The 19,875-nt window shown below is 47.8% G+C and overlaps 1 protein-coding gene across 21 annotated transcripts in view; it reads right to left on the bottom strand.

Annotated features, from left to right (window-relative positions):
- FBRSL1 (fibrosin like 1) overlaps positions 1-19,875 on the bottom strand; it is a 417,331-nt gene that overhangs the window by 19,729 nt on the left and 377,727 nt on the right. For 20 of the 21 annotated variants that reach the window (XM_048964519.1, XM_048964530.1, XM_048964514.1 and 17 more), the window contains 2 exons: positions 5,451-5,847; positions 3,674-3,927 (listed from right to left, as the gene is read on the bottom strand). In XM_048964519.1, coding sequence (XP_048820476.1) covers positions 3,674-3,927; positions 5,451-5,847 — 651 coding nt within the window. The remainder of the gene's footprint in view (positions 1-3,673; positions 3,928-5,450; positions 5,848-19,875) is intronic. The other variant, XM_048964528.1, reaches the window with a different exon arrangement.

Here is a 19,875-nt window from a genome sequence, read left to right as displayed (position 1 = left end):
CTTACAGTTTGACATGCGTGGAGTTAAAGGACAAACCGTTGCGCGGGGCCAGCAGGCAGTGCGGTGCCGATGCGCTCGGCCGGCTGCTTCCCTGCAGGACAACCTCCCCCTGCACATGGCGACCAGGAACCCATCCCCGCTCTCTGAGGCGTTCTTTGCAAATCGTCTTTTTTACTGAGGCCCTACATACTAAGGAGTAAACTTCCTCAGTTTCTAACAGGCTGTATGCTGCAATGTTTTGTCCTCGCCTACAGGTTTTTCTCCCAGTAGAAAATAAGGAGGAATTGGTGGGATGAGGAGAAAGGCTGAGCTGGCACAGGAGCTCATGGAAGCTGCAGTGACTGATGGAACACAGCGCTCCGCCCCACAGCAAGGGGCCAGTCCTCAGTACTGCCCTCTGAAGAACCACTCAACCTGCCCTGACTGTACTCCAGGGTAATGGAAGGTACCAGCCCTTCAGAAATGACTGAGGAGAATAAAAACAAATGTCCGCTTGCCCAGAAATGTCTGTTGGTGTCAATTAAATCCATCTGTGATCTTGCCTAACAGCTTCAGACAGGTGCCAGCCGGCATCCAGCACGCCAGGCGCTCTGTAAGCTGTGCACAACCTGTGCCACGAGCTGTGGGTGATGGGCACCATTCCTGACTGACTTCTTGTGACTGAACTTACATTGACCCTCCTTTCTCATGGTCAGACCCCGTCTGAACAGCAGCACTGGGTATAAAGGGGCAAAAGAATACATGCTTATTATTGCATATTCCACAAGCACTTCTTTCACTTCAGTATTTTACAGTACCACTAGAAGTATCTAAATCCTTTTCCGAATTGAAATCATTAAGCTCTTCAAAAAGAGGCACTCTGATCTAGGATCTCAAGGTCTCTACTGACACTTGGAAGTGTATATTCCATTGAAAGGCACTGCTGAAAGCATATTTTGGATGCCTAATTCATTTGCTTTTGAGTAATAATGTGCTGCTAAGAGCAGGGACCGTGCATTGCTACATTCCGTATTAATAATATTTACACATGGACAGAAATGGAGAGCAGAATGTACATATACTTGTGATGCTGAAGACTAAGGCATTGGACCACATGAGTCTATAATGGGCTCCACTCCAAAAAAGGTGAGAGCACTTAGGGCCAAAACCTACTGTTGTTAGAGAATATAAATATAATTTCATAAGCGTGTTGTGTTTATGCATTTAAATCTGGCACAACTTAAAGAAATGGAATCCTTCTGTTAGCATCAAGATAATCCACTTTCTATTTTTCTTGAGGGAGACATAAAAGCAAGTTTCTTTAAAGAGATTGGAAGGCAGACTGATAGATTTGGCTCCGGCTCACTGTCCTGCCCAATGGTTTTGGCCTCTGCTGGGACAAGAAGAGGCCCACAGATGCTCGGAGAAGCAGCACGGCACTTGGAGGAATGGCTGCTCCAGTTCACAGATGGGACTGCCAAGTAGTAACCCAGCTCCATGAGGCGCTGAGAAATGTAAAGTTAGAACTCAGTTCTTGGGCCTGCCAGTGATGCCTTGTCCCATGGGCCTGGCTGTGTAGAACACAGCTAGCAGCACACTCTGGACTGCTCAAACACTACTGTTAAGTGTGCACGCATGAGCTGGGCGTGGAAGCAAAGGGTCAACTCTGCTGATGCTGCTAGATACCCTCATTCAGCAGAGGAGAGACAAAGATTGGTGTTTCCTCTGTGTAATACACTAGAGCCACTTTTGAGGCCTCTGAAAGGAGGCCCACGTGATGGCTGCTCCTAAGTTACTTGCATAAGCTATAGATTTCCAGAAGAACAAGTGCCACCAGAAGTGCATTCTTGCTATTCTGAGATCTGAACTTTTACCATCAGTGAATGCAGGAACTTAGTGATTTGCTCCTCTTGCTAAGAGTGACAAATTGACTTTTAAGGAAGAACACTTTTTTCTCCAAAGCAGGGGAAATAAAAAGACAGTAACAGGAGACTTGAAAGCTCCATGCTCTCTTGTAGGCTTTTCTAAGCTGGTGCATTTACTGTGAGCACACATACACTCAAATAGCACAGCAAGGACCATGCTGCAAGTGGTAGTTGGCTCCTACCTCTCTAGGCTACTCAACAACATCACTTGCTTTTAAGAAAGTTTTATGTCAATGACAACAGAAGCTCCTGGATATGCGCCTCTCTGTATTGATTTTATGATGTGCCTGTTTGCAGGCATTTCATACAATGCAGACAAGAGGCATTTCATTGTCTGCAGGTTAGACACTCAGACCTTTCCCTCCACTAACTTAGGCCTCTCCAGCTTCAATTGCAGAAGAAATCCTTTTAGTAGGAACAAGACTGTTACCATTTCCTGGCAAGCTGCTGAATGTGAATAGGTCACTTGATCTTCCACCTCCTGAAGTTAATGGTGAAAACATACTTGCTTTCAGTGACTGCAGTATCATGCTTTTAGCGAGCACACTGCTATTTCCTTTTGCAACCCTTTCAACATCTCCATCACAGCAGTTCTTTGCCTTAAACAGGGGAAGCAATGAATAGGTCTCCCACAGTGCTGCCAACATCTTCCCAGCCAAGTAGTTGAAATTCTAGATTGTGCCAGGGGCTGTGAAAGCCAGCAGCTTTGGCCTATGTGGTCCTGCTCCTGGCTGTGAACCCACAGCACTCTTACTTTTCACTGTTCTGAGAGCTCACTTTGGACCAACTCACATCTCTCCCTCATTTAAGGAAGCAGTTCTAAATAACGACACATTAGTTAGTTCCTGGAAGGAAAAACAAGGGGATGCAAAACCATCAGAATTTTCAGCAGCAAATCTGCCCTCTCTTTTTTCCTTTAACTGGCTTCATAGGATGCATTTTCCTGCAAAATGCTTGTCCTGTTTAATCCCTGCTGAGTTAGCTGTAGAGTCAAATACCAGATCAAAAGGAGGCCCCAGCAAGTGAAAGTTACAGGGAAGTCTCCTGCTGCCAGGGTCTCTTCCAGGGACAGCTGCAGGCTAATGGATAAGCTATAAAGAGGGCATTTAGGGCAGGTCTGACAATGGAACTGGGGTGGGGTGAACAAAGAAAACATTTTAAAAGGATGCAAAGAGTGTTGAACAGCAGAGGCTGACAGCTGAGCTGCCTGCCTCACACAGAAAGGCCAAGCCTCTACGGACACACAGAGAGCTGGTGCTGCTGCAGGATGCTGCTCCGCTGGCAGGATGCGCTGCTTGTTGCAGGATCAGAGCAGGGCATGAGTGTGGGGGTTTTCCATGTGTCATCCCAAAGGGCTGACTAGAAAAAAGTTCTTTTCTTGAGTCAATTCTAGCAGCAGTCGTTCTCATTAGAGATGGGGGGAGGGAAGAGAGAACAGCAAACTAAACGGAAATCCTCTGCTGAGTACAAAAACTCAACAGTGGTGACTGTGGAATACCACGATGGATAACTCATGCCCTGAAAAGGAGATTTTTTAGGGTAAAAAATCACTTTGAAGAGGAAACTAAAGTGCTGTCTCTACATTGTCTCTACTGGTAAAGCCTGTCCAGGTCTCCTACCTGTTTCATAAGCACTCTTAACAGTTCCAGCACGCACTGCCCGCAGAGGTGTTTGTGTCACGTTATTTAGCTGCCCACCAGCCAGCCCATCTCTCAACACCCTCCTGTGCATGCATGGCAGATCAGCCCTGGAAGAAGAAGGGAACCTACCTGCAGGGTGACCTGGTATCACGAGGCTGTTGGTAGGTAACGCTGGTGGAGGTGGCAGCGTGGGTGGGGTGGCGAACATGGCCGGATGGTGCTGGTGTTGGGTCTGCGATCTGAGAGAGAAGTGCGAGGTAGCAAGATTAGAGATGGAGAGGGGCAGGGCTGGGCCGGAGGAATGGTGCGGAGGAATCTGGGGAGAGAGAGGAAGGTGTTTCGGGATGCTGATGCTCGTTGCACTGCTAGCACTGCTGCTCCGGCTGCAGAGAGAGAGAGACAGGGGCAGAAAGGGAAGAGAGAAACAGAGAGAAAACGTGTTACAATGACACTGAAACAGAACCAGCAATACACAGCCTGAAACAATATAACCACACACACAGCACTGACTTCCCCAGATTTATATTTGGTTGTTGTTTTTTTTTTAATGTCAGTGGAGAGAGCAACAAATACTAGTGAAGCTTTTACTCTCCAGAGCAGCATTTCCTCTGGTGCTCAAGCAGGTTACAACCCTCAAAGCTATTTATGAGATACTGATACTGCTGGATTTTGCACCTTTATTTGGGCTCTGGTCAGTGTGTCCTCGTGATCGTACAATGCAACTCTTCCATTTCCTTCTTCTGTTACTCTGGGTGTACAGAGCTGCAGTGTGTGATTTGGGCACCAAGTTTTATCTGCTGTTCTTACTGTGCAGCTATACTCACACAAGCATGCAAACACACACCATGTTAATATATCCTCATAATAAATCAGTATTTTAAATCTTTTTTTCCTATTATTACTCTGCTGCGAGTGATCTGAATTTTGTGGGGTGAAAGGAATTATCACTGCAGTTCTTTACTGTAATTCCCACAATAGCAGTATTTGTTGCAGTTTCACATTTCTGACATCTCTTGAAGACTTTGAAATATTATTAATCATTTATATCAAGGCGGCATTTACAGAGTTCAACAAAAACAAATCCTAAGTATGTGGGATTCAGTGAAATATAAACTTAACAGCAGCTCTGTTATATACTGACCCTTGTGCAGCCAAATGCAATGTTTAAAAACAGTTTTTAAATCTTGTATAACTAGTCTAGCTCTGGTCTGGGAGGCAAGGCATGTTTTCTGTACCAGCCCAAGTGCCATACAGGTTCCACTTGACTGGATAAACTCTTCTCTCTAGAAACTCTTCTTCCTTACCATTTTCATCCTTCTTACTTACAGGATGGAAGCAATTTAAACAGCAAAGCTAAGCCTCCTGCTAGATCTGAGCATGTTGGATTGAAGCAAATTTGTCAGCCTACATGGGAATCCTGTTCTATGGAGCACATTTTGTGATAGGGTTACCCATATCAGAATGTTGGTGAACCAACAAAACAGAGACAAGTGTGAACACCCACCCACTTTAACAGGAGTCTTTCTGAATACGAAATAAGGGAGTGCAAATTCAAAGTGCTTTAAAATCCTAAGGCAAATACTGGCTGGCTCAGACAGGACAGTGCAAAATTCCACTAGAAACCGGACCTAAAAGATCTTAACCCCTCAGTTCTGCATGCCTTCCTCCCAGAAAGGGAGAGTTTATCACCATGTTTTACATGCAGCTATCTACCACGGTGGACAACCCAGCCAGTGCAGCTGGAAAATGCAATATCCAAAGCACGGAGCATGCTACCCAGACAGGAAGGGCGCCCTCGGCTCCAGTCCCAGCCATTTCTCTCCCATTTGAAACAAGCTCGATCCCGGCATTAGATCACAGGTCACAGGTCATTAGGTCACGGAGGTGACGCGTCCCCTTCTCCTACCTGATATTATTGAGTCCGTTGTGGGCCACCTGGTGATGCACTTGGTAGTTGAGAGGCGGAGGGATGTGACTCGGAGGCTGGGACCGAAGCTCAGGTATCAGCTGAGGCTGCGACTGCGGCCGAGGTTGAGGTTGTGACTGAGGCCGAGGCTGCGGCTGTGGCGTGAGCCTTGGTGGTGCTGGTGCTGAAATCACGGGCTCCTTCTTCAACAGCGGGCTCGCTCTGGCGCTCGACGTGGGCGCTGAGGAAGTAGAAGTCACAACGGCAGCCACTGGCTGGGGGCTGGGGATAGGCAGGGTGAAGGGCACGTCGGTGCTCAGCTCCCGGCTCCGCTCTAGCCCAGACACCTTTGGGACATTGGCTGCTTTCGCTTCTGGCTTGTCATTCAAGGTGGGACCTTACGGAGCAACAAGAAAAAACAAAAGGCACACACTTGAGAGGTCTGTGGTTGTCTCGCAGGGTAGGACACATGTCTGAAAAAAACCAAGACACGTCTCAGCTTGTGGGAGCACTGTGGGAGCAGTGCTGCTGCAGGATGGCTGTGTTCGCGAGCCGGTCCTTTCCTGTCCCTGACTGGTTAGCCAGTACTCCTTGGCATGTGTGCAGAAGACTGAGGTGTCATTAAATGAATCCATACTACAAAGAACATATAGCTTGGTGACTGCTACAGAGTCCCAAGGTTATGTACAGTAGGAGTGTGAACGTGTCTCAAGTTACTGCTACAGGATTTCCTGTTCAATGTCAGATTTAAGGCCAATAATAAACTCACGAACACAAGTCCGATCACAAGGGCCCTTCACTTTCCCAGTGGTCTTTCAAGGTAACCTACACTGTGTCGAGGCTCAACCCCAGCCACAAGGCACCATGACCAAGCACCGACCACCAACGACGAGCCCACCTGGCCTCTGGGGAGGAGGCTTCTCTGGGTATGTGTGCGTAGCAAGGGATGGGACAGCTTTGCTGTGAAGCTGTTACACTGCTGTTCCTTGGCCACACACTTGTATGGAAGAATAGATCAGAGAAGGGTGGAAAAATTCAGCCAGAACTGCAGTAAGCACGGGTAGCCTCAGACATGTAGTCCAACTTGTCCTCGCCACTGCACATATCTGTACACCAAAGCTATATGCAATGCTGTGACCTTGCTGAATGCATCTGCGGTGGGAATTCCAATTGGTATTACTGGTTCTATAATGACAAGTATTTTCTTTTCTCCAAATTAAACTAGAAATGCAGTGGAACAGATTAAAGGATGGAAGGGAAATGGGAAAAGGGAGGAAAGAACAGAAATTTCAGACTGAACAGTATTCAAACGGCCAAAGAGAACCAAAAGGACCAACATGAATGAGATTCAGCTCCCACAGGAGTCCTTTTCAACAGAATCTGTTTGTCCTTGAGGGCACACATAGACACAATCACAAGGAAAGCTTACAGAATGAGAGTAATTTGTGTGTTTCACCTGCCTGGACAGGCAGGGCGCACGCTGTCATTACCCACCAGAAGGTGTTGGGCTGTCTGCATTTAACTGGCTTGCAGACACCCATGAGATGCTACCTACGTTCCTTAACACGCTCCCAACACCCTCGCCAACAAATTCCACCTTTGAAATGTTCCTGTCTCATCAAAGGCCGGAGCCAGTTCCTGTTGTAGGAGGTGTGGAAATAGCACAGCACACACGGGGAGCTAATTCTGGCAGCACACACGGTGTGCTATGCAGCCTGCTTGGAGCAGGACTGTGCTGCCATGGCTTTGGCCCCTTTGGTGCTGCCATCAGACAAAGGGACAGTTTGTGCATCACAGGTACTCTGCTTTATTTAGGGAAATTGCTTTTAAAACCAAATACTCTCTGCTCTCATTTGCCAATATTTCTAGTAATGCTACCTCCGTTTGTCATTTTTCCTCAGATTTTATTATTGACAACTGAAAAACTGTCATTGCCTAATTAAGCCATGGGTCCATGTGCTGCATTTCAGAGTGAGTGTACTCACAGCTGCAGATCCCACTGTTTTTCAGGAGCTACACATTAAAAGCAATTGGGTTTCATCTCTGACCATAGGTTTCCTGAGAGCCTATTAGATCTTTGCAGCCGGTAGTCCTCCTCCTACAGACTTAAACTTCATATCCTGTAATTATAGGCAATGCAAACTAATGGTGTATATTCAAAACACAGTGGCACCACAAAAGTTAGCTGAGTAAAAAGTCAATTAGATCCAAAACGAATCAATAAAGTCCCGCATTAAAAGCAGCTGTTTGACCAGCTTTAGGTATTGATTCCCCACGATTTCAGCATTAGTTCTCACTTGCAGTTTTCTCAAAGCAAAACCTCGCTGGCTGAATGGACACACCAGCCTGGTTGTATCAGTTAGTGACAGGGGTATGTGCCTGATTCCTGCTGCCACCTTGCTTTTGTTTTCCACTCCCCAGCACAACCAAACACTCAATGAAAGAACACCCAGGTGGGTACTTTTGAGCACTTCCACATCCACGCTCCCTGATGCTGGGCCAGGTCTCACAGAGGTTCTCTCAGCATTCTGTACCACAGCTCCCAACCCAGTCCCTTCTGCACAGACGCAGCACAACCGCCCCGACAAAGGCATGGCTCCACCAGACCACACCATGAAGTTCTAGAGACAAAAACGTGTTTATTTTAACGAGGTCCTAGAGTAATTTTCATGTTTAATGATAACAGGCTGAGCCAATTTGCCTAAGACTTGACAGTCAGCTCTAATAATTCAACCTTAATTAAACCCGAGCGCGTGTCAGTTCAGCTCATCCCTTCACAGCAAATCTGACATTTGCAATGATTCATGCTTCAGCCATGCTACGGGAAGGCCGGATCACATCTGCCATTCTCCACTATGCAGAGCGCTACCCCTTTTCAGCATGCCAACTTTGTTTATTTTCTAACCAAACACTCTGCATTTCTTCCATTGAGAGGTTTTCTTAAATGAGCAGTCAGTGGAGTATGATTTTACTGGCATGAATGATGACCTGGTGCCAGAGACAGGGGAGGAAGGAGTGAAGCCGCTTCAACAAGAAAAAACCAAACAAGCCTGAGATGAGGCGTTCCTGTCTTCTTCACCAACTCAGTTATCCTTTGCAACGTTGCAGAAATCCAGCCTTCCTGAGTCTTGTGCTACATCCCATCCCAACTTAATGCGGCGAAGATGAAAACTTCCGAACACTTTTAAAACCACAGAGAGCTTTAGCTACTGCTGCTGGAAATGTGCAGCACTAGGCTGAAGACCAAATTCAATTACAGCTGAACGTGCCGCAAAAAGGATGTTATGGGAGGAACTGAGTGAACCTTGAAAACCAGCAGCACGGGCCCAATACGAAATGTCACTGGGATAAATGCATGCTGCCCATCCCCAGGGCAGCACAGGGTGACACGCTTGCCTGCGCATAACTGCAGCGCATTGCAGGCTAAATACTATACAGAAAGCCCCCCACACAAATTAAAGCCTTCTGTTACAGGAATTTGCTTTCAAGCTGATTAAGAGTAGCTCAAGTGCAAGGGATTAAACATGTAACGCTGCTTTGAGGACTCCAATAAGCAGTTATTGTGTTATACAAACAGTACTTAGGGCAACGGCATTTCCAGCCCTGCCTCTGCTCTCTGCAAGCCGCCGGTTGTTGCTGTCAGCACACGAACAACGTGATCGGAAAAAATCCAATCTTGCCTGCGCGCCTTTCCTTTGTCTCTCGAAGAAAAGAAAGTGGAGTCATTCAGATGTCTTTCTGCAGTCTCCTGCACTGTATTCAAACAGCAATGGTGATGGGGCGATGTGAGAAAGAAATTCCTCTCCGACATCCATCAATGACATCTTTACCAATGGCAATTTCCCAAGAAACACAAGCACCACCATCTGCAGCCTTTCTATCCCCCCATACACATCCCTGCAAACAGACAGAAGCCAGCCTGGCTGTTACCAACCCTGCTCCATATTAAAATTCCAGCAAGAAATGCTGCAAAAGCATCACCGCAGGAATTACAGGGACATATGTGGCAAGAAGCTGAGTGTTTCAGAGTTGGTTGACGAGTCCCAGGAATGAGTTTTGAACCATCAGCATTAGGAATCATCGCAGAACAGCACGACTGTGCAGAGTACAGCAAAACAAAGGAATTACCAAAATAACTTATTCAATGAGCTTCAGCAAAAGCTTCTTTTTTTAAAACAGAGCTTTTAGACTGCTGCATAATGTATTGTGGGTGTGCAACACAGAAAGGCACAAGTGAAAGCAAAGTATTTTGCATTGGCAACAATAGCACTGATGCTGGCAGAGCGAAAAATCAGTATTTAAGTCCTAATTCTTTACCCTGAGCAGACTTCAGATTTTTCATTGTGTTTTAGGAAGGCAGTGCTATTTAAGACACAAGACAATTATCACGGCTTGCTCCGACCCCAGCTCGGCCTCCAACCTGTGCCCCAGCCATGATGTGCAATGGTGGGATGCTCCATGCAGCCCGGCCGGCTCCAACCCTGCGCTCAGTTCCTTCGTACCAAGCTGTCTGTCAAGTCAAGTCGTCTCGCAGCCATCTGAAGCACCCTCCCAACAGCTGCCACTATCAATTACTCTCGCAGACAGCCTTGACTATCAGGAAGAGAACTGGAGCGAGCACTTGCCAGTTTTAATAAACTGTGTTGCCCAAGTCATTTAACCTGCTAGACTGCTGTATGCTGGGGCTGTAACAAGCCTTCAGCTTTTCAAATGAGAAGAAAGCAACAGTGGCAAAAAGCTGTCAGCCTGGTCCTCAGAATTAACTTCCAAGTGTGTTTTTTTCCCCCTCCCTCTCCCTTCTGAGGCACCCAAGTTGCAAGAGTAAAATATCTTCAAGTTGCTGTCATAGTGGCACGACAAGGACAGCATCCCGCATGTCCAACACGAAGCCGTGGCTCCTGAAAGCAAAGGGCTGCAGGCTGCCAGCTGTGTGTGGAGCAGCCCTGGGCCACGACCGGCTCTGTTCAGGCACAGGCTGCCATCCCCCAGTGACGCCAATGCTGCCAGGAGCTCAGGGACGCCCCGAGCATCCCCAGCCCCCAGTCCTGCTTCCTCACACAGCCGGCTCAGGGGCTCACCCAACCAAACACGTGGTCAGTTGGAACTGCCTCCAGCACTCTGGTGGAGGCATCTGCAATTTCACTAGAAAGCACTAATTACAAAGAAGGTTAAAAAAAGCCCTGTGCACAATGTCTGCCTCAGCCAGAGCTGCAGATAAGGCTCTTTGTTGCGGCAGCTTGCAGCGCAGGGAAATTTCACTCTCCCCCCAACAAAGGGACAGCATAAAGACCCACAGACTTGGTGGTGATCTGCTGCTCTATGGTTCTTTAACGGGACGTTTTATTCCTGAAGATTTGGGAGCTTTCCATGCTCTATCCAGGCACGTTAGCTGTAAGCATGCGTGACGACACCGCAAAGCTGCAGGAGCTGAATGGAGATGGGTGCCAAACACAGGGATTGGGGCCAGTGCATAAAGGAGGAGGATCACCATTCTAATCCCCCAAAGTAAGTCACACTGCATTTTCCTAGCAATGCTGCTTCTGGCACCATTTCAATGCAAAGCTGAAACTGGATTTGCAGCTAAAGCACCTACTGCGGATGCCAGCGTTGTAATGAGATTGAAAGTTTCATGCAGGCTATTAATCTAGGGCTATAATGGTGGATCACACACTGCAGGGTTAAATCCCTTCAGTGCTGCTCCTAAGCAGATGACCAGAAATGTGTGACGTAGGAGCTGCTCCCCAGCCCTGGGCACAGCCTTTATAAACCCAGCAGTTACATACTGAGGGTGTTTTTGTCTCCTTTTGCTGTTTTTGCCATGTGTGACAGCACACTGCGCATCTGATTGGACTGACAGACAAGCAGCAAGGTAAATAAGCTATCTGAAAGGCAAAAAAGCCTCAAACACATGAAAACAAGCAAATACAAAAACCCAAATCCAGATCAAGCTTTAAGCAGACAGAAGTGTTCTACACCAAGTAAGCTTATGAATTTAATTAGTCAAACCAGCACAAATAATAAACTATCAACTACTACATTACAGGAGAAAAAGTACTACTTTTGCTGTTTCAAATCCTCATCGATCCCCATCCAGCCTACGAGTGAGTTATTAATCACTCCAATTAAATCACAAACACAGGTCTTTATGCTGAAATTGAACCTCCCACCAATAGATCAATAGCTCAAATCTCCAAGAGCAATTACTGCTCAGCACAACAGAGCAGCTCGTAACAAAGCTCCACGCAGGCCACAACTCTCTGTCATATCCTTCCCAGGCAGTGCAAACAAAGTGGGAAAAAAAGATTTTATAACTATTATTTTCAAAATAAACAGACATCTGCTCAGAGTTACCTAATCTCTCTCACATCACAGAGGCAGATCTGCCAAGGTCACATTGGAGACACGATTACATTTTTTCACAATTTGTTATTCTAGCAAAGCCCTGATAAGATTGAACTATTGAAGTTCACACTCTGGTTTAATTTCAAGAGGTTAAATGCCAAATCCTTTTCTTATTGCTACAAGGAAGGGATCTGCCAGGCTGCATAATACCCTGTGTGGGCTAAGACAACAATTTTGTTTCATCTGCTCAGTCTTACAAAGGTTCTGACTTTTTTTTTAGATGACATCGGAGAACTCCAAACACCCAAAGAATCATTTAAAGTAAAACCCGTCAGGGAGACTGCTCTGCAGGAGTGGGAATGACCTTTCTGACCCCAGCCTGGAGGAGTTAAATCAGCGGCTGGCTGAGAAAGCACGTCTGCTAACCAAAACCAGAACAAGGCACGGTGAAACATTCTCCAGCACCAGATCATCTCTGCTGGGAGCGGCAGATGATTACCCTAAGCAGCCAAGCGTACACAGGGCTGCAGAAATTCCCATCCCTGCCTTGGAACATCACCGATGCCTGCCCCGATGCAATGCAAATGGGAACCACAGGTGAGAGCCGTATTTCCACACACATCCTTGCTTCCAACCGCTGCCCCTTCCAGCAGGTCACCGAGTGCCGTCCATCACCCCTCGTTAGGGCAGCTACCGGCATCCAATTAAGTGGGGATGGACTCACGCCAGGCAGCTAATCGAGATGAGTTCAGTTCAGGCTGCAGGGACGGGCCCCATCAGCAGGGCACCGTACTGCCTTGTTCCCTCACCAGCTCGGTGTGGATGTGCCCAGCAGCCCTGCATGATGCTGAGCATTCCCATGGAGGAATGGCACCAAACTGGGACAGGGACCTCGCCACCACAGCTCCCCATCACCACACTCACACAGCTTTACAAAAGGAGGGGGGGAGGCTGGCTGTTCCCCCCTGCAGCAGAAACAGCCCAAATCCACGCTGGGATTTCTTTTCTGGAATGTGGTATGCACAGCTGATACAAAAAACACCAGCTCAAAATCCAGCATCCTACATGTCTCCTGAACCGAGCTTCTTTCTGGGCTCTAGATGAGAAAAAGATCAACCCCATCCATCAAGTTCTGGGCTCTTGGTTGACTTTCCTGTCATCTCATAGAGCACACGAGAGACCATTAATACACACATACAAATTCAGCCCCCAGTTAGATTCAGGATTCAAACTGGCCATTCAGGGCAGAGAAGAGCCCTTGCATAGACCAACATTTCCAAGGGAAGGGCCCTCTTCCCAAGCCACACACTGCAGGCCTGCCAGACCCCTGCCTCAGCACGTGTTCCACACAGGTTAGGAGGCTCTTACTATACTCTGCCATTCAGGTGTTCAAGGAAAACACACACAGCAGTAATCACTTCTAATGGATGTAAGCCTGCAATGGTCTGTGCTGGATGTCAGCAGACTGCAGAAAAAGACCTATTGTGTCTGTGTGCAATCAGCATTTGAAGTGCCAAGGCTGTTTTTCTGGCTCAGGAAAGTCAACAGTGAAAGATGTGAAAGGGCAGCCAACAGAGCTGTTAAGGAAACCTCTCAGTAACTTGACCAACTCCCATGCCCAGTGTAATGGTTGGAGCCTTGAAAACAGAACATTTTGCTCCAAGGTGACTTTGCTTTGCTAAACAGGAACTGAAAGGAGTGACTGACCACACACAAATCAGCAAAATCCTGTCTTATTTATTTGCTAAGTCCAGCTCTCACAGTTCAATAGCTGCTGTCACATTAGTGCTAATGCACCTATAATTTGGGCAAACAAGACTTGAGGTTCAGCGCCTGTCAAACGAGGCCAATGCTTTCCATGCTCCCTGCCCCTGCAGCCCCATCCCTGCCCTGTACCACACTGCTCCCATCTCCCTGGCACTGAGACAGCAGCACCCTTTCCACACTGATGGTACTGAGGATCTACAGTCAAGATGAAGAGAAGCTGAAGAACAGATTATCCTGCAAGGCAGTAAGACCTCCCACCTCACTCTTATTCACGTGGTCACAATTTTCAGGTACTGCAATGGCAGCTGAAGAAAAATTAAGATACTGAAATGAAGAGATAATACATTCAACAGCATTTCAAGTTGCATCGTGGATAATTAAAATATTTAAGGGACACGCTGGAAGTTGTTAATCAGGGAACATTTAGGTGAGTGGTGTATGCCCTTTGGATTCAGTCCCTATGGCAACCAAATACTCCAAAAGGATGCGCTGGAAGAAGCATGTCAGGAGCTGCCTCAACATTCTAATTCACAGAGAGAGCAATGCATAAATACAGCTACTGACAAGCACAGCACCAGCAAAAAAAAGGTTTGCCAACAGCATTCAGAAGGCACAAATGGCCCTTTGTTTTTTAAGACTGAAAAAGGTCCATTCTTCCTTTAAGAACACTGACTACAAACGTCAAGAAAACTGGATGGTGTTGCACATGCAATGTTGAATCACATGTACAAACTGTGTTTCTGCTCCTCGTGTTGAAAGATTTTGCATCTAAATCTTCAGAAAAATCGTTTCCATCTCCCCCAGCTCAACAGGGACAAACTATGAGAATGCAACAGCACGAAGACAGTTTCTGGGTGTGCGTGGGGTGGGAAATGCGAGGAATGATGGTCTTTTCCTTCAAAGCAGAAGTGCAGCTCAGTACACAGCGAGGAAAGGAACGAGTGCGCTCATTTATGACCCTCACTGCAGAAGGCAGACTGCTCTGCCATGATCTCAGTGCGAGTGAAATGCAGCTGTGATGCTCCTTCCAGCCTTCTCCCTTGATGAAGTGTGAATTCTTCAATGGGCAGCAGAAATTTTGGAATACTCTGGTGCCGGAAATGCTTGAGGATAATGTCAGATCTGGCATCTAATAAGATTTAGCAGAGGAACTCTGTGCTCTGCTCTGCAGTGGAGTCACACCCTACATGAAAAGGAACACTTGAATCTCTTCTTTCATCAAGAATTATGACTGCGGAAAGAAATCTCCCCAGTGGAGGGTGCTGGGTGGTGCAGTGCTGCAATTCCAGCCCGGCTGTGCACAAAGCCTGAAAGACTCACTTGAGCCTTGTAAACCCAAACGCTTCCGCTCCACTCCTCTTCCTGCAGCCTCTGGAGCCCCATGTCACTGCAGAGGCCCCGCCACGACCGCTGGATGCTGGGGAAGCCATACCTTCAGCTCCTACCAGGTGGGCTCTCAAGGCCACCCGTGATTCTGACATCTGTGAGTACAGTCGTGGAAAATACTTCATACAGAACTGCTGCATACTTTTATTTCAGCGCTGGGTGAAAGACAGAGAGAAGCATCCAGCCTCAGCCTGCAGATACTTTTCTAAGAAAGTAATTGCTGCACAGTTCGTGTTCCCCTTCTCATATCTGCCATGTGTCCCAGCAATTCCATTGAATTCACAGTAAGTTTTTCCTTCAAGTCCTTTCCATGTCACATTTTTTCCGAACAGCAAAAGCCCAGTGAAAAGCAGCAACTTGGGTTTGGCAAAACACCTGTAATACACGGTTCCTGCGTGTTAAGAGGGCAAAGTGGGGTCTGTGCAAATTCTTGAGTGTTTCCCGTTCCTGTTGGCACAGCAGATAACAGCTTCCATTCACCATACCTGTATTTCCTGGCAAGCAGGTTGCTGTCTTCATCTGTCTGCCCAAAGCCACCTGCTCCCCATCCAGTCCCAATCCTACAGGCTGGAGGAGTGCTGCCCTCTACATGAGGAAAAGCTCAAAAATAACCCTCTGTGACCAGCAGGGAATCCCAGCAGTTAGAAACAATGTATAGCTTCCATACCAAAGAGGCCCAACAGAGAGCCAAAGAATTGGCAGGAGGCAGCCCTCGGCTCACACCTTCAGCCACGCTTTGAGGCACGCTGGCTCATATCAAGCAAAATGCAGCTCACACACCAGGTCCCTACAGGGGCTGGTTCCTTCTTGTAGCTAATGCATCGTTATGGATGGACCCCAAATGCTTAATCAATCCCACGACTACAATTTCAATGGCTCATCTCTCCTTGTGCAGAATCCAAGTTCTGGTGGCACTGTTTCTGTTTTTGAGGACTCAATATGGTTTTGGTTTTGAGGACAACACCCAAACTGCCAGCGGTTTGTTTTAGGGAACCATCTCCTCCCACATTCATATAACCATCTGCAAAATGGATCACATATGTTGCGTGCAGAGAGTTTGATTCAGCTCTGACAGCATGAGAGCCTCCAGCCCAAATATCTGAAAGTAATAAAACCCATCCCATCCTCCTGATGCCTCATGCTAACAGTGGATTGAGCTATATTCACTTTGCATTAGAATACCTGTCAATAGTAAGCAACCTGCACCGATACATAAACACAGTTAAAGACAAAACAAAAGAGCTATTGGTTTCTGGCACGTCTCTCAGCCTCCTCCTGCCTTGGCTTGCAGTAAGGATACGAAACCTTCTTGCTCCCATAAGATGAGGAATGGTAATGCTGGTCCATGCATGGCTGCTTTGCACTGTGTTACAGGCCATGCTGACAGCCAGGGGAAGTGACCTGAATGCCCCACTCTGCCTTATGATCACTCCACAGACAAACAAGGCCAAGAGGGACAGAGCATCCACTATTTCATATACAGATGTGTGAAGCAAGGAGAACTAAGGAAGGACCCGGTGCGGGCAGCAGGCACCAGGGCAGCAGGCAGTTTCTCCTTGTGTCTCCAGTGCCTGTGTCCCCATGCCCACAGCCCTACTGCAGCCACAGGGCACAGCCTCCCCCCAGCAGCACAGAGCACATCCCACAGTGCCACATGGGGAGCTTGGTGTGCTGCTAAAGGGTTCCTCTTCCTTCCTAGCATCAGGAATTTCCCACCCCTTCATTTTGTAAATTACCAGAACAGACATTTAAATGTTCAAGAGTAATCTGAATGGAGTATTCATGCCTTGGGCATTTTTATGCTCTACAAGGAGAGAAACAAAAGTGCCTCATTTAATATCTCCCTGTAGCATTCTCTGCTCTTGCTCTTCCATCACCAATCTCCAAAGGCAAACTCGCAGCGGTTCGATGCTCCTGCAATGCTCCAGCCCTCCCCTCTTCCTCTGTAAGAGCAAGATATGTTTTTAAAGCAAACCTCACAGGCAGTCCTGAGCAGTTGGTGGGAATCCTTTCACAGAGAGAAAAATCAATTGTAACCAATAAAAAGAGAAGAATATTCTGATTCCCAGGGTTTGATCAAGCACCCAAGGGAGTCACTGGGTAGCACGTCTGCTACTGCTCTACCGGCTCTGAGCACCTGCACCCGGACCTTCTGGGGGAGCCTGGGGGTCTCTGCTCTATGGGGGATTTACAAGCTCTGTGTCAGCCTCTCCTGGGAGGCACAGGCAAGAGGAATGTCAGCCTCAGACAAGCAGTTTGAGCACATCCCCTCCAGCCCCGCTGCCTGCCCTTGTTCCTCCCTGACTGCTAAAATTGAAGAGAGCATAAAGGTGAAAAGTGAAAAGCATGGCTGAGGCTCGAGAATGGAGAGACCCACAGCTGTGCTCCCATGTGCTGCCACGGCATCAGGCACTGAAACACCCATGGCCAGAAGTGCAGGCCAGAATCCAGGCTTATCTGGATGCGGTCTAAGGGATGCTTCACTATGATGTGGCCAGCACAGTTGTTTGTTCAAGAATTAAAAGGAAGTGATACTTCTTCCTTATGGAGGAAGACCAGGAAATTAAATCCGGACTGGTCCCAGATCTCCCTCCTCGCTCTTATGGGTTTCACTGCACAAAGAAGGGGTGGTGGCTTGAATATTCTCCAAATGTGACTTCCCTTTCCTGTACAAGTCACTGTTAGAGAAAAGGGTTTAAAAGAACCAGTCCCTCGAGCCTTGTATGAACACCCGTTCCCTCATCTCCCCACATCAGTTAGACCCTTCCACAACCTGCACTGAGGTCACTTCAGCCACATGTGCCCACCACTCTCTGGCACCGGAGCTGTGAGCTCTACACACATGCTGAGTGACACCCCATCACTCGACAGCAGAGGCCAGCCCTACAGCAGTACCAGAAAGTATTCTCTTTAGTTTGCAAGGCTACAAAAACTGGCCAAAACCTTCACACAGCCTGAAACACAGCTGCAGTGTTTACATCTCTCCCTGAGAACCACACAGACATTTATCACTGTATGGCCATGCTCCCCCAGCCACAGACCAGCCCTGGCATCTGGAGAAGGACTGTATCACAAACAAGCGCCCACCCCAAGAACCCCTGGGGTCTGCAGCATGTTGTGGCTGCCCGGAATTAGCTTCTGACCAGAAAAGGGAACACTTTCTTCAGTCACTCTCAGGAAATGTTTTCGTTAAGGCCAAACTTCAGACATATTCACCATCGCATACTGAAGGTGGTTTTTCTAAGAGCTAAGGATCACAAGGAAGCCACGTGGTCAAACAAGAAGTCATTATCCACCAGCTGCAGGGCACAGTGGGAGCTGCGAAGCAAGGAGCAATTTGAGAATAGAGCTGCTAAAGCCCTACTGGCAGTTTAAGTACTGATTTTTCTGGCTAAGATTCATAGGGATATCAAGTCAGCACGAGGATATCTTGTCAAGGCTGGTAAAGTCAATACTGTAATAGGCTGCGTCGTTTCTCTTTACTGCCACAACTGTATGATTTCATCGATACTCAGAGCTGGAGGCAAAGGACATGAGGATGCTGCTCTGCGCCAGGCTTCAGCCCCTGCTTCATGCCACAGCCACAGCAACTCAGTCCAACAGATGAGATTTGCAAAACGGGAATCACATGGAACTGCTTCTACTTAAGATGCCTTAATACTTGGGGTTTACTATTAACTTATTGATTCCTGACAGAATTACATGATGGGAGATTTTTCAAAGGCACAAAGTCAGCAGGAATTAAGTTGAGGGTTTGACCCAAACCTTTAAAATCCCCGTAACTACACAGTTCACCTCTACCACAACCTGGATGCTTTCAGGACCATCACCAATAGCAAACAACATTCCTTTAATTGAATGTGCTCCAAGAGCTCTGTGGAGCGATCTGCCCTCCTGGTGCCAAGTTGCACAGCCCCCCAGCTCCACGCACCCACAGTGGAGAGCAGTGAGGTTCTGCCACCCCTTGCTCCCTGCAGGCTTTCCATTACCACCTCTGGAAAGCAGCAGATGCTGAAGGAAAAGCCCTGCAGATTCCCCGAGCTCCCTTTGAAACCCAAGGAGAACACATGAGCAACACATTCGAAATTAATTACAGCAAAAACCTACTGCATTGTTCTCTCCTCCCCTTTCTTTTTCTCCCGACCCCCGATCGCAGAGCTTTCACTGAAGCCTCTGTGTGGTGTGTATATTTTCCTAAAGTCGCCAGGGCCAAAACAGTACAGCTGAGACATTCACAGAAGTCAAAGAGAGTGCACAGCCAGGTTAGCGCGGGGGTACAATAGTTCCTTAAGAGCGAGTGTCTCCCCTGCCCGCCGGCCCCCTCCTCCCAAACCTTCCGTCTCTAATGAACCTTTGGTGTCCGTCCACCAAAAACAAACATCAATCAGGCAACAGGCTGTTCCTTTTCCCCTGTTGCTGGTCTGAAATAACAGTCATCCCCCGCTGGGCTGGGAACGCCACTTCCCCGTCCAGCACACATACAGGATAATAAGGGGGAGGCGAAGGAGGGAGGAAAACCCGCTCCAAGGTGCCAGAATACACAGCGAGCTGTGCCTGTCGGAGCCAGGGAAAACTTGGGAACACAACAGCTTTTGATTCCTTCTGTCCCACTGGGCACGTTAATTATTTAAGGGCTGGTTTGTGAGCTGCTGGTGGTGGTAGGAAAGGGGTGGAAGGGAAATCAGGCTTTTCCCCACTGCCCCAGCCCCGTCCTTGTGCTGGCACAACTGTGTGCACATATGTGTGCATGCAAGCAAGTGGCTTCAAGCCTGCTCAGAGCTGCATCCTCCCCCCGCCAAGACCTTCCTTGCTGGCTTGCCACCACAGACAGCACAGGGCAGCATCTGGATCCAATGAGTGACAGCACAGAGCAACTGCCCGGACTCCTCTCCACAGTTCCTCGTGTGTTATGACAGGGGGCAGGGGGAGT

The sequence above is a fragment of the Lagopus muta genome, chromosome 17 (assembly GCF_023343835.1).
Source record: "Lagopus muta isolate bLagMut1 chromosome 17, bLagMut1 primary, whole genome shotgun sequence".
Taxonomy (NCBI): domain Eukaryota; kingdom Metazoa; phylum Chordata; class Aves; order Galliformes; family Phasianidae; genus Lagopus; species Lagopus muta.
The sequence above is the reverse complement of the archived record's forward strand: the minus strand, read 5'-3'. Positions and strand labels throughout refer to the sequence as shown.